Raw genomic sequence first — 13,831 nt, 5'->3', positions numbered from 1 at the left:
CCCTTCTACAATTTCTTCTCCCTGTCAGCTCTTCCTTTGCAGCACCGTCCTTTCTTTCCTGACCTTTCTGGGAGTTCTTGACCACTCATCTCACCCAGGCTCTGCAGTGTGTCAGCACTTGCACTGAACAGCCCTCCAGGCTGTCCCTTGGCTTCCTGCAGGCACCATTGCAGAAGAGACCCATGGACAGCAGTTTCCTGGCAGTGAGAGGGAGAAGACGTCTGCCTGAGAACCCCTGAGAACATTTTCTGTGCAGTCATTCCTGTGACTTGTGGTGGGTCACACAGGTGCGAGGGCTGTTAGTGCAGGGCTGTGGGTCCGGGGACCTCCAAGGAGTGCCCCGTCCTGTGGCAATGCTGCAGTTTGTAGGAGCTTGTCATGAAGCCTTGCAGCAAAATAATAGATGTTGCCAGGCATGCTGGAAGAAAAGGGAGAAGTTGTTGATGTGCAGGGTGAAGAGCAGAGGTGTATGAGGCATGTGGAAGGAGAGGAGGGTGAGAGAACGGAGGATGGAGTGGAAAGAGCATGGAGGCCTGAAACAGAGACACAGAAAGAGGTCCCAGGCATGGTGGAAGGGAAGACTGGGTTAAACAGGTGGTAAATGAGAACAGAATGAGAAGAGAAGCACAGAAACAGAAGTAAGCACACACAAATCTCCTGAAAGATGGCAGAAGGAGGTGGGGCAGTGTGGGAAGCCAGCCTGTTGGGAAACCAGTGGGTAATGGCAGCACAGGCACTGGGGAGGCTGATGAGGCGAGCTCTCAGCCAGCAGGATGGGCTGGCAGAGGGGATCCCTGACATCCCTCCAGCAGCAGGCAAATGGCAGGTGCTAGGACCAGAAGCTTTCTTTGTTTGGGGGCACGGATCCGTCCCCTAGACCCGCAGCAGCCAGCCTTGCTGTGCCTAGCAGGAGGAAAGTGATAGCTGCCTTCTTTCTGTTCATTACCATGGGACGGGCATCTCTCTCAATTAACAGATATACACTATCAGGAGGGATGGTCTTTAGTGAGGTCTTTGAGGTGAATTTACTTTAGCCATCTCAGCTTTACCTGTGGTGGCAGAACAGAGCTCAGTACCTAACCCAAATGCCTCAGTTTTGTAGGCATCGGGGGGCACATTTAGCGTTGGGGGGCAGCTGTTGTATGAACCACGAGCCCAAGGAAATGGGCTAGGATCAGAACAACAGCAAAGGAAAAAAAAAAAAAAAAAAAAGAAGTGAAAAAGGAAAAGGAGAGGAGGGAAAAACTGCCTGCCATCCAGATTTGGGAGTGCCCGAGGCTCTGGCACGCAAGGGCCGCTGCCCCTGGCTGCTGCCCCGGCTGCTGCGGGGCTCGCGGTGTTTTAGGGCACGAGCAAAACCGAGCAAAACTCGAAAAAAAAGCAGGGCTGCGAAAGAGACCGCGACTGAAGCTGGCGCTCATCTGCCGCCCGTTTAGGTACCGCTCCGGGCCGGCAGCACCACACGGGTCCCCCCGACACATTTCAGGGCGGTCGGCGTGTGCGGGGCGACGGGGGGGTCCGCGGTGTGGGCAGAGGGGGCGCGGGGAGAAGCGAGGGACCACCCCCTACCTCCCATACGCATCCTTATTCCCCATCCCCATCCCCATCCCTATCACCATACCCGTCCCTCTCCCTCTCCCTCTCTCCCTCCTTCTCCCCGTCCCCGTCCCCGTCCCCGTCCCCGTCCCCATCCCACCCCCTCCCGCCGCAGGTGCCGCCGCCCCCCGCACCGCCCCCCCGGCTCCGCCGCCCCGTAAGTACCGGGCGCTCCGGGCGGCCGAGCAGCCGCGATGGGCGCCCGCGGCGGCTCGGGGCTCTACGTAGGGCGCCGGGCGGCCGCCCTGGTGGCCGCGGTGCTGCTGGCCCTGCTGGCCGCCCTGCTGGCCCTCGCCGCCCTCTACGGGCGCTGCCGCGGGGAGGAGGCGCCCCCGGCTCCCCCCTCGCCCCCCGACGGGGCGGCCGGAGGAGCCGGTGTCCCCGGGGGTCCGCCGGGGGTCCCGTCGTGGCGGCGGCTGCCCCGGCACCTGCTGCCGCTGCACTACGACCTGGAGCTGTGGCCGCGGGTGCGGCCGGGGCAGGCGGGACCCTTCTCTTTCGTCGGGCAGGTGAACATCACGGTGCGCTGCCGGCAGGACACGCGGGCCGCGGTGCTGCACAGCGCCGGGCTGCGCATCCGGGGAGCAGCCGTCCGGGGACCCCTGCCCGAGCCGGGAGACGCCGTCTGGGGGTCCCTGCCCAAGCCCGGAGTCGTCGTGGAGGTGCCGGAGCTGCGGCAGGAGGCAGCGGGAGAGGTGGCGGTGCTGGAGCTCCGCGGGCGGCTGCAGGCCGGGCGGCGCTACGTGCTGCAGCTCGGCTTCCAGGGCCGCCTGGAGGAGGACCTGGACGGGCTCTTCCTCACCCGCTACACCGACCAGGGGCGCAGCAGGTAGGTGGCCTCGTCGGCGGCTGTGTGGAGATGCGGGCTCCTGGCTCCACGTCTGACCGCAAGGGGCTGCAGGGTGCATGGTGCGGGAGGATGTGTCACCCCAACACTGTCCCCAAAGCCGTCATGAACTCCAACCCCATCCCCATTCCCAACCCCATTCCCGTCCCAGTTTCTGTCGCCATTCCTGTTCCCATTCTCGTCTCCATCCTTGTCTCCAGCCTCATTTAAAACCACATCTCCAACCCCATCTCCAACCCCATCCCTATTCCTGTCTTCAACCCCATCCTCATCTCCAACCCTATTCCCATCCCCAACTCCATCCTTATTCCTGTCCCCAACTCCATCCCTATCCCTGTCCCCAATACCGTCTCCAACCCCGTCTCCAACCCTATTCCCATCCCCATTCCCGTCCTTAACTGCAACCCCCACCTGCCGAGAGCACTGCCCAGCACCATCTTCTCCTCCCCTCCCCTTGCCATCCCCAGTCCTCTGCTTTTTGCCCTATGGCAGTGGGACAGGGGCAGTGTGAGCCTGCCAGACAGGCCATCACTCAAATCAGGTTTTGTCCTCAAAGCAAGGCATGCTTGCTTATTTGTTTATTTTAGTTGGGAATCTTCTCAGGGTGCTTTTCATTCTGAATGTGAATTTTCCTGCAGACAAGTGAAGCTTAAGATTGTGATTTCAATGGTTCTGGTTGCAGGCAAATTTCTCAAAATAGGCGCTTAATGTAGGGGTAGGAAAAGCGCTTATTTTAAAGGTACTTCTAGGTACTTATACTTAAAGGTACTTTCTAATAATGAAAGACGCGGTGAATTGCTGCAGGACATGAAGCAAGTCAGAAAGGAAGCTAGAGTTAAAATTCAAGTGCTCTTGGCTCCCAGCCCACTGATGAGTTCACTGAAGTAAACTCCCTCAAGCAGTTCATGGAGCTCTGGTCCAACCAAGCAATGCTCAGTTACCTGCAGGATCCATATGTGCTTGTCACTGTATGCGTACTAAAAATCACAAGCCATGAAATAAATAGTTTCTTTTGAAACAGAAGAGAACTGTGTGACTTCTCTGTAACAAGTAGTAGCCTTTTTTATTTTAAGGAGATAAGTTGATTATCCTTAGAGAAAAAAACAGTATGTTATTGAGGGATTTTAAGAAATTTGTTTGTTTGTTTGTTTCTTTGTTTCTTTCTTTCTTTCTTTCTCTCTCTCTCTCTCTCTCTCTCTCACTCTCTCTTTGTCTCTCTTTTTTTATTCTTTCTTTCTTTTTTTCTTTTTTTTTCAGTTGTTATCTCTTTGTTCACTTAGTGTCATTTACAGGTATATTTGTGCAAGTTTTGATTCAAGGAAAATCCCAAATGCTTTGCCTAACTTTCATAATTAAAAAAAAATAATAAAAATCTAAAATAGAATGGAACAACCACTTAGTTGTTTAATACTGTATCTGTTTCTAATCTACTGTATCTAATTGTTTAATACTGTACTTTATGGTGCCATATTAATTCAGTCAAAAACTATTTACGAAACACTGAATTAGACTGACATTTTTAAATTCATACTGTGTACAATTCAGAGAATCCAAAACAAACAAATGTTTTTAGCTATTGTCGGCTTTGCTGCCACAATAGAAAATAAGAAAAAGTACTTTAATATCATTAAAATAATGTGTATCGTTTGATTTCAAGTTGTTTAAAGGACTTGTGGCAATTGTTCTGTATAATTCTTAGCTTATCATGAAGCACTAAGGAAATGTGAGACTGCAGTCTAGTTTAAAGAGATGCCAGTGGTGTTCAGACACTGAAATAAGTCAAAGGAAATCCACTGATTGCAGATAAAACATATTGTTTTGGTTACTTGTTCCTGCCCACATTCCTGATGTTCTTGAATGGATTTTGCATATCTTTCTGCTTTAAAAGGACTTTCTCTGAATCAAGAGTATGCAACACAACCTTGTTATTTTTTTCCTTTACTAAGAATGAAATCATCACTTTACCAGCAGTTTCCTAATCTGATGGGGTCCAGTTACTGTGTTTTGCCATCCCCATTTTGGATGAGGTGCATTGTTAGGAACATATTTTGTAAGCTCTAGCAAGCTGTTAAGGATGGAAGAAGCTGTATTCCTATGGGTTATATAGATCACAAGCGATTTACAAACACTCAGCGTCTTTCTGCTCCAGGCTGCAGTACAAAGCCCATTACTATTCTGTAAGGAAACCACTACCTCCTGTGGGTAGCCCTGTAGCTCTTCCGCAGGGACTTGTACCTGGCTCCGTCAGACCTTCAGGATCTAATTCCTGCACAGGCTTCTGACTTCAGTTTGTAACTGAAACCACCAGCTGCAGCAGACAATGTGCTGTTTATTTGCGGTCAAACAGATTCTTGTATTTCTTGCATGCACTAGAAGTTTTAGTGGTTTTGTAATTTGTGTTTCTGGAACCACTAGGGACCTCTCATTTCAGAAGAGTTTAGGCACGGAAGGGCAAGTTTTCAGTAGACAGCTAGATCCTAAAGAGAAGTGAAGTCCCTGAAATCTGTGCCTGAGCTTTGGCACCTCCTGCTTTCTTGCTCAGATACCCACATTGCTCTTGGCGGGCTGGTAGAATTAGCTGTTTGACATGAAGAGCTGTTTTTTCCTTGTCCTTCCAAGTCAGAGAAGAAGAGCACTGGTGAGGCTGTGAGGAAAAGCCATTTGCAATAAGAACTCCCTGATGTTTTCAGAAATGCTAGCCTTACCTCTATGGAAGTCAGAATAAACCAAACCCCAAACTTTACTGAATTTCCAGAAATTCACAGAAACACAGAAACTGTTTACAATCTGACTGATCACTGGAGACTGTGCATTATTTACTGTTATCGACAATTTGTACTACCCACTCAATCAGGTCTTACACATGAAAGAAAATTCTGGAAAAATGGAAGCACTACTTATTAGTACTGCGCGTGTCTACATACGTAGACACAATATATAAAAACAAACAAACAAACAAAATAAGATACAATACGGTCCATGTCTACAGTGACTGCAACAGCAAAGGAGTTGAAAGAGGAGGATGCCCCTACTTCACCAGCGCTAATTATCTGTAAAGATTTATTGTTGGAATGGGATTCTGTGTTCTGCAAATAGCTGGGAGAGTCATGCCAGGGTCAGGGTAGGCAGAAAGATTCAGAAACCATCTTTGCCCTTCTTTAGCAGCATTGGTGCAAACATAAACAGTGCAGGAGGTTAGACTGAACATCATCCTACATGCTGATACTACGCTGCTGTGATTAAGCTCATGTATGCTGCTCCAGGCTTAGCAGAATAACCATGATTGTGCTGTGAAGAGTGGGCTGTATGTGTACTGGGTTTATGTGGTAAGGGTTTGGTAGTGGGGGGCTGCAGGTGTGGACTGTGTGAGCCCAGAAGCCGCCCCATGTCAGAGCACAGCCAGCTCCAGCTGCTCCAAAAAGGGACCCTCCACTGGCCAGAGCTGAGCCATGAGTGACTCTGGGTGGGCCTGTGGGACAGCAGAGTTAAGGGAGGGAAAGAATTGCTGGGCAACAGCAGCTGTGGGAAGAAAGGTGAGAGCCAGCCCTGCAGCCCCCACGGGCAGTGCAGCAGGAGGGCAGGAGGTGCTGCAGGCAGGCAGCAGCAGTTCCCCTGCGGGCTGTGCAGGGAGAGGCCCCTGGTGGAGCAGGCTGTCCCCCTGCAGCCCATGGGTCCCCCATGGAGCAGATCTCCACGCTGCAGCACCCCCATGGGTGGAGGAGCCCCCGGTGGAGCAGGTGGATGTGGCCTGGAGGAGGCTGCGGCCCATGGAGAGCCCCCGCAGGAGCAGGCCCCGGGCCGGAGCTGCAGCTCGTGGAGAGGAGCCCACGCAGGAGCGGGGGGTCTGGGGGGAGCTGCCGCCCACCCATGGGGGACCCGTGCTGGAGCAGTTTGCTCCTGGGGGATGGATGGACCCCGTGGGACGGAGCCGTGTGGGAGCAGTGCTTGAGGAGCTGCTGCCTGTGGGCAGCCCCCCAGGCTCAGTTGGGGAAGGACGGCATCCCTGGGAGGGACCCCACGGGGGGCAGGGGCAGAGAGGGACCGTGAAGGAGCAGCGGAGATGAAGTGCTACAGACTGACCACAACCCCCATTCCCTGTGTTCCTCAGTGCTGCTCAGGGGTAGGAGGTGGAAGAGGGTGGGTGGAGGGAAGGTGTTTTTAGGTTGTTTTTATTTCTGGCTGCTCTAGTCTAGCATTAATTGTCAACAAATTAAATAAGTCTTCCCCAGCCAAGTCTGGTTTGGCCATGATGATAATTAGTGAGTTATCTCCCTGTCCTTGACACATGCATTCTTCATGTTTTCTCCCCAGTCTTCCTGGGGGGTTCCCCACCTGGTGGGGGGTGAGAGGGCATCTGGGTGGGTGGGTGCCTGGCTGCCAGCTGAGGTCAGCTCTGCAAATGTAGTCTTATGCAACTTCTGTACAAATACCTGGCTGGGTATGGCTGGTGTTAAAAGGAATTCAAAAATGTGATCAAATGCAATGTTTGTGCTGATTTTTAGCAGTTGCTGATGTTTGACTACCAGAATGATGGAAAAGGGGGGTTAGAACAGCATTGACACGGCTAATTGGGCTTTACAGCAGGGAAGCTGAATGTTTTAATTCTGTTTCATATGAATAATTGAATAAGACCATCAAATTCATGTGACAGAAATCAGAGCAATTAACAGGTTTGGTGTTTTCTTGGGTTGTGTGTTAGCACTGAATATCATATGCCTGAGAAAAGGACTAGTGGTTCAGCCATTGTACAGAACAGGATTCTGTTCACTGTAATACCCTTGTCCTTTGAGCCACTGCAGGGTTTGCTAAATTATTTAGTTCTTACATATTTTTAAAGTGAAGAAAATCAGATCTAATATATGTTAGCACAGAAAAATATTATACTATAGTATTGTAATATTATTAATATTACAAATAACATCACCTGAGTGAGAAAACATTTTTACAAGAACAACTTCTTTTGCATCATCATGACATGTTTATTTTACAACAATGCTATTTTTTTTAACAGGTGAAGCAGTATCCATGAGGTATTTATAAACTACACATGAATCATGCTTCATTTTTCCTTTTTCTGCTATTTTCACAGACTGAAAATAATAATAATAATAATCATCATAATAATATAGTCTAAGTCATCAAAGCTTTAGATCCTGTTATCAGTTTGTTTCTTTTTATTTAAAAGTAGCATGTCTTTGATCTTGTTTTATAGGAAGAAGGAGGCATTATAGGATAATTAAGGAAGAAAAAGAAAACTATGCACAAAGGTACAGGAGCAAGAGAGGAACTTTTTTGTCTGCTTATGCAATGTTAAGCTTTGTTGAAAATAAAATTCCTTTTGGGTAATTTTTTTTTTTTTTTTTTTTTTTTTTTTTTTTTTTTTTGTGATACAATTGTAACATAGAACACAGTTTGGTATTAATTCAGTTCATGCTAATACCTTCATCATTTTTTTAAAACAAGCAAAAAAGAGCCCCAATAATGAGTAATTCTGACAAATGATATGAGGTAATGCGTGTGTGAAATGCCAATTATTTGTGTAACGTGCATGAAACATTCCCATTTATCTTTTTTATTTGGAGACCTGCTGAAAAATAACATTTAAACTGTCCTCAAATTTCTTTTTTAATGTTGATGCTTTAGCCCAATGTCTGCTATTTGGTGCTCCTGAATAATAATTTATTGTGTGCAAATTTGCTAAGTGTCTGTGTTAGCTTCTGCTGGCATGGAGCCTGCAGAGGCAGTGATGCCTCTGGTGTTGCAGATTTTGCAGTCACGAGGTTGCTCCATCTTTTCTAGAATGACAATCAAATGCACAACAGCATACTTTCCTGCACAGGAAGACAGTGATTAGGGAAAGAGTATTTCTGCGATTGATTTCGTTTATGAAGGCAGGGGACAGCCACTTTTGCTGCTTGCACAACCTCAGCAGAAGGTAGAGTCATGCTGTGTCACCGGGCACCACAGAAGGGAGGTGACACAGCAAGGCAGCTGGTGGCTGGCACAGCACACACATGACTCTGCAGGAAGCCAGGTCCATCAAGGACATCTTCTAAAATGATAGGCAAAAAGTCAAATACATCATGCTGCTTTCTCACTTTAAAGGGGGCATTGTGGTCCTAGCAGTCACCTGGTGACAGCACATGTTCCACGTGGGTTCTTTTATATGACATAAATTGTATTGTGGTACAGCATCACGGCATGTCTGCTAAATGCAAAGGATACCATGTTTTGAGAGTACAGTTGTTTTGAGCAGGGTTAAGCAACACAGCTGTGAAAATGGCAGCAGCCAAACATCTTTCAAAATTCACAGATTTAACAAGGGCTGATCTTGGGAATTGGGTGCAAAGTATTGCTGGGTTTTGCCAGCTCATCTCCTTGGGTCAACTTGCACACAATGCAATACATCTTCTGTGAAGTGGTGTACATATAAATGGAAAGCTAAGCCATTCATTTCAGGTACTGAAAAAGAGAATCTCAAAACCTTAGGTGATGTCCTCATGTCTCAAACATGGTTCAGTGCTGTGTATCACAACCAGGTGGAGTCATGCTGTGCACATAGCGTTGATCTGCACTGCAGGCCAGACTTGTTATATACTGTTACTTACTATATAAATACCTTCCTGGTGGCCTCAGTCTTGTTTGGGATGACTGTGCTAAGTGTGAACCTCTGTGAACCTTGCATTAGGGAACATCTCTGCTACAACTGAAAAATACTGGCCTTGTGATAGCATCCGGGTTACTGGAACAAGAAGACCATGCCATCCATGTATCCTCTCCGGGGACTACTTGGCTCAGTTTTGAAGTCTTCAGAACTTTCTTGAAGTTTTAATAGTTGAAGTTTATGTGTTTGCCTGCCTGTTCTGCTCAGTTTTAGCATGTGCATCACTGCTCCCTTCATTCATGTGTATAGCAGTCTGATTCCTATGGAGTCTTCCTTGTTATCTTTGGGCTGATAGGTATGGGGCTTTGAGAAACATTATAGCTGTTTTCTTTCTAACACCCGGTGAAGATGCCTTGACGTGAACAGCCCATATCTATAGCTCTTTATGGAAATTTTTGCCACTAAGCTTAGTGATTCCATCATCATGGCCACTGGACATCTTGATTCCAGCCACCATGTCACAAAGATTTGCCCCAAATGGGTCAAAGCTGCACAGTGTAAGGTAGAAAATGATCTTGTATATTTTTATGGGTTTGACAGTGCAGTGGGACACTCTTCTCTGTGTGGTTTGATAGAATTGTGCAAGTGCATCTATTCACGGTTACCTGAAACATACCATGTGTACAATTTTTTATTAAAATGCACCATTAAAATAGGACAGCATGCATTAGGTAAGCAGGTAAGCAGATGTATGGAGACACTGTATTTAGAATCCTAGAATTATTGGATGGAAAACACCTTCAAAATCATATAGTTCAACCATGCCCCTACCACCACTATCACCCACTAAACCATGTCCCCAAGCACCACGTCCAACCTCTCTTTGAACACCCCCATGGATGGTTATGCCAACACCTCCCTGGGCAACCTGTCCCAATGCCTGACTGCTCTTTCTGAGAAGAAATGTCTCCTCATTTCCAACCTGAACCTCCCCTGGCACAACTTGAGGCCATTCCCTCTAGTCCTATCACCAGTTACCTGTGAGAAGGGGCCGACCCCTGCTCCCCACAGCTGCCTTTAGGTAGCTGTAGAGAGCAATAAGGTCTCCCCTGAGCCTCCTCTTCTCCAGACCAAATGACCTCAGTTCCATCAGCCACTCCTCACAGGACTTGTGTTCCAGACCCTTCACCAGCTTTGTAGCCCTTCTCGACACACTCCAGCACCTCCATGTCCTTCTTGCAGTGAGGAGCCCAAAGCTGAACACAGTACTTGAGGTGTGGCCTCACCAGAGCTGAGTACAGGGGGACGATCACCTCCCTAGTCCTGCTGGCCACACTGTTTCTTATACAAGCCAGGATGCTGTTGGCCTTCTTAGCCACCTGGGCACACTGCTGGCTCATGTTCAGGAGAGCATCAACTAACACCTCCAGATTCTTTTTCTTTGTACAACTTTCCAGCCACTCCATCCCAAGCCTGTAATACTGCATGGGGTTGTTGTGCCCCAAGTGCAGGACCTGGCGCTTAGGCATGTTGAACCTCATCCCCTTGGCCTCTGCCCATCAATCCAACCTGGCTCTCTGCATGGCCTTCCTACCCTCCAGCAGATCAACACTTCCCCCCAACTTGGTGTCATCTGCAAGTTTACTGAGGGTGCACTCAATTCCCTTGTCCAAATTGTCAATAAAGATTTTAAAGAGGATGGGCTCCAACACCGACCCCTGGAGAACAAATTATGACAGTTGGCATCGTATCGCTTTTGAGCACCTGCCTGCTATGTGCAAAACTTTAACATACTCTGTCTTAATAACCAAACTAGAATACCTTAAATATTGAAAATTGGGAGCTTTTTCCAGATATTAAAAACAAAACACACACAAAAAAACAAAACAAACAAAAAAAAAACACACAAAAAAACAACACAACCAAACCAAACCAAACCAAACCAAACAAAAACAACAACAACAAACAAACAAACAAACAAAAAATAACAAAAAAAAGCCACCCCCAAACCATAAACTAATTTAAAAAGACTGGTTTTCCCTAGAAGCATCCAAGCTGAGCTGTCTGTTAGGTGTGGGAATTTGATCAAGACTTGCAATAATAAACTTTTCAAAACCTGCATATCCATGTGATTAACTTTGTGCTTTGTATTTGTCATTTTAATGCACAGTATATGGATTTTGATCAATGTAGCATGCTGGATTTATCCTGTTTGTATTTTGTATATAGCATGCTGATTGCTTCCCAACTGGAACCAACATATGCCAGGACGGTTTATCCATGTTTTGATGAGCCTGCCATGAAGGCCACCTTTAATATCAGAATTATCCACGACCCAAGCTATGTGGCTCTTTCCAACATGCCTGCTATTGGTAGGTAAACAACGGTAGACTTATGTTTGTTTGTTTGTTCTTTGAGTTACCTTAAAAGAGGGAAAATTTACTTGAACAGACTGTAGCTTTATCATCTGATATAAAAGCATTTTTTTGCCTGTGGGCTAATCTCTTGAAAATGTGCAGAAAATCTGTGTCTATGAACTTAAATATTTGGAGAGAATTATTCATAATTAATGTCTTTGATGGCAATAACTCCTTACTGCCAGTTGTGATGTGCTCTTCTCTGGCTGCTGGAGGCCATTCAGGGCTTCATTCTTACCCTTTACCGCTGTGTCAGCATCTGTCTTACTGCATGACATCTGCTTAAAGCAAAACAGCAGCTCCAGTATGCAAAGCCTGTAATTGTGGTATTAAAGGATTGCATTTCATCCTAAGCTGCTTTTAAGATGTATTTACATCATGTAAAAAAAGTATTTTAGCATACAGAGAGACTGCAGCCTCCTGTGTGGGTGCAGGATAAGGATAACAGGACTATAATGCTCTGGAAATGCTCCTTGTGCCTCTTGCTGGGATCTCATGTGAGACTCATGTTGGGTATAAGATTCCAAGCAAATTCCATAAATTACTGTTCTTACGGGACTCTGATTTTTATTTCACCCAAATAATTTTCAGCCATAAAAAGGAGAGTTTAAGATTTGCATAGAAGCAAAATAATTTAGGAATTATAATGGATGGGACATCTATGAGAATTGCTCAGAAGAATTTTCCCCTAAGAATTTTTCCCCACATTTAGAAGAAAGGTACACATATAACGCATAAGTACTTCATAGTTCTCAGGCACACATAACCTATATCTGAATTGTAATATATTATACATTTCAGAGATATGCAGCATGGGATAAATTGTCCACAGTTCATCCACACCCTAAAACTGATGCAGTCTGATATGCTTCCAAGACTTAAGTAAAGAAGTTCAAGAGTAAATTTTGGATGTTTTCCTGAAAAGTAATGACTGATATACTGTGGTAGCAAGAAGTTTGGCTGCTTGCCTTTTACCAGAAGCATATGAAGTTAGTGCAGAAATACAGCATATCAAGAGAGGTGTAACAACAACAATAACAGACATGCAGAAAAGACTAATTCCTTGTTTGTTTTGGAAGAACAATAGATTGACTATTTCTTTAATTTGTTTTTCAAGACACATCTGAGATGAAGGACGAAAATGGAAGCCTGTGGACTGTTACTACCTTTAAAACTTCATTGAAAATGTCGACTTATATAACTGCTTTTGTGATTTGTGATTTTGATTATGTCACCAGAACTGAGCGGGGAAATGAGGTAAACATGAGGCTGCATAACACATTATAGCAGTTTACGACAAAAGTTGGCTCTGTGGTACATCATGTGCTTTAGAAGATATCAGAGACATTAACTGTGCTTTCCATTCCAAAAGTATTTGCTTATGTGGCAAAACTGCTAACATTAATCTTGCAGATATTTCTGCAGAAAGCTTTCCTAAGGAGCAATTAGTTTATTACCCTGTGCTGATCATTTCATATGTGCCTACAGATACAAATCCAAAAGTAGGTATGTGTTCCATATGTTAAGACTTTAGGGCAGCTACTCTCCAGAAGATGATGTTCAAAATTCAAATCCTGTTATCTTCTTAACAATCTTGATTGGAAAAGATACCAATTTCCACTGCTGTGACAAATCATTGAAGTGCAGTGCATTGTTCAAAGATGATGTCTGTCATAAATTCCATACAGGCAATACTCTACTCCAAGCCTTTTTTTTATACTTCTACTTTAACTGTTTTGTTTATTTATTTATTTTCCCTGCAATGAGCACATTTTTTAGCCTTTAAAAATGTCTGTTTTGTGTTTGAAGCCTTTTAATCACTGAGGATTCTGTTTTCCTCTTCTACTACAAGAGTCAAATCTTCTTAAGGGAAGCTGTGAAAAAATAATGCCATGGCACTACTGCTTGGCTTTCCTTCTTTTGTGGAAAGTGAACAGGGAAGAGATGTAACAAGTTGACCCAAAACAAAAGGTGAAGTCAAGCATATAGCCCTACACTTGCTACCCTTCATAAATGAGGTCTTGGTGCCAGCTCTATGATTAGTTCACTGTCATCCTACTACAGAAAGGCAGGACAAGGTGAGAGGACAGTGCTGAGGTGTAGCAGGAAGCACAATATAATCTTCTTTTTAAAGCGAAGATTGGACACACATGTCATATCTGCTGTCCCCTGCATAAATTCTGTTGGGTTCTTTTGTCTCTTGCTGGTAAATTTGTCTTGGACAGATGTCTCCTGACAGCAGTGAGCCAAACCAAGCATTAAAACTAGTGTTCTTTCAGAGCAAAAAGGCACCACCCATGCTCTGTTAGGGGTAAGAGGATATTTTGACCCCAGGTTTCAGAGGTGTTCAGTTTATGCCTCCACAGT

General features: G+C 45.9%; 1 protein-coding gene across 3 annotated transcripts in view; it reads left to right on the top strand.

Annotated features, from left to right (window-relative positions):
• Nucleotides 1–1,689: 1,689 nt before the first annotated feature.
• The window catches only part of LVRN (laeverin), a 41,892-nt gene continuing 29,750 nt past the window's right edge, over nucleotides 1,690–13,831 (top strand). The window contains exons 1-3 of one of the 3 annotated variants that reach the window (XM_068667008.1): nucleotides 1,690–2,425; nucleotides 11,277–11,419; nucleotides 12,582–12,721. In XM_068667008.1, coding sequence (XP_068523109.1) covers nucleotides 1,791–2,425; nucleotides 11,277–11,419; nucleotides 12,582–12,721 — 918 coding nt within the window. In that variant the 5' untranslated portion in view covers nucleotides 1,690–1,790. The remainder of the gene's footprint in view (nucleotides 2,426–11,276; nucleotides 11,420–12,581; nucleotides 12,722–13,831) is intronic. The other 2 variants (XM_068667007.1, XM_068667006.1) reach the window with 2 other exon arrangements.

This window comes from Anas acuta, chromosome Z (genome assembly GCF_963932015.1).
Source record: "Anas acuta chromosome Z, bAnaAcu1.1, whole genome shotgun sequence".
Lineage (NCBI taxonomy): Eukaryota > Metazoa > Chordata > Aves > Anseriformes > Anatidae > Anas > Anas acuta.
This window is presented reverse-complemented; position numbering and strand designations above follow the sequence as displayed.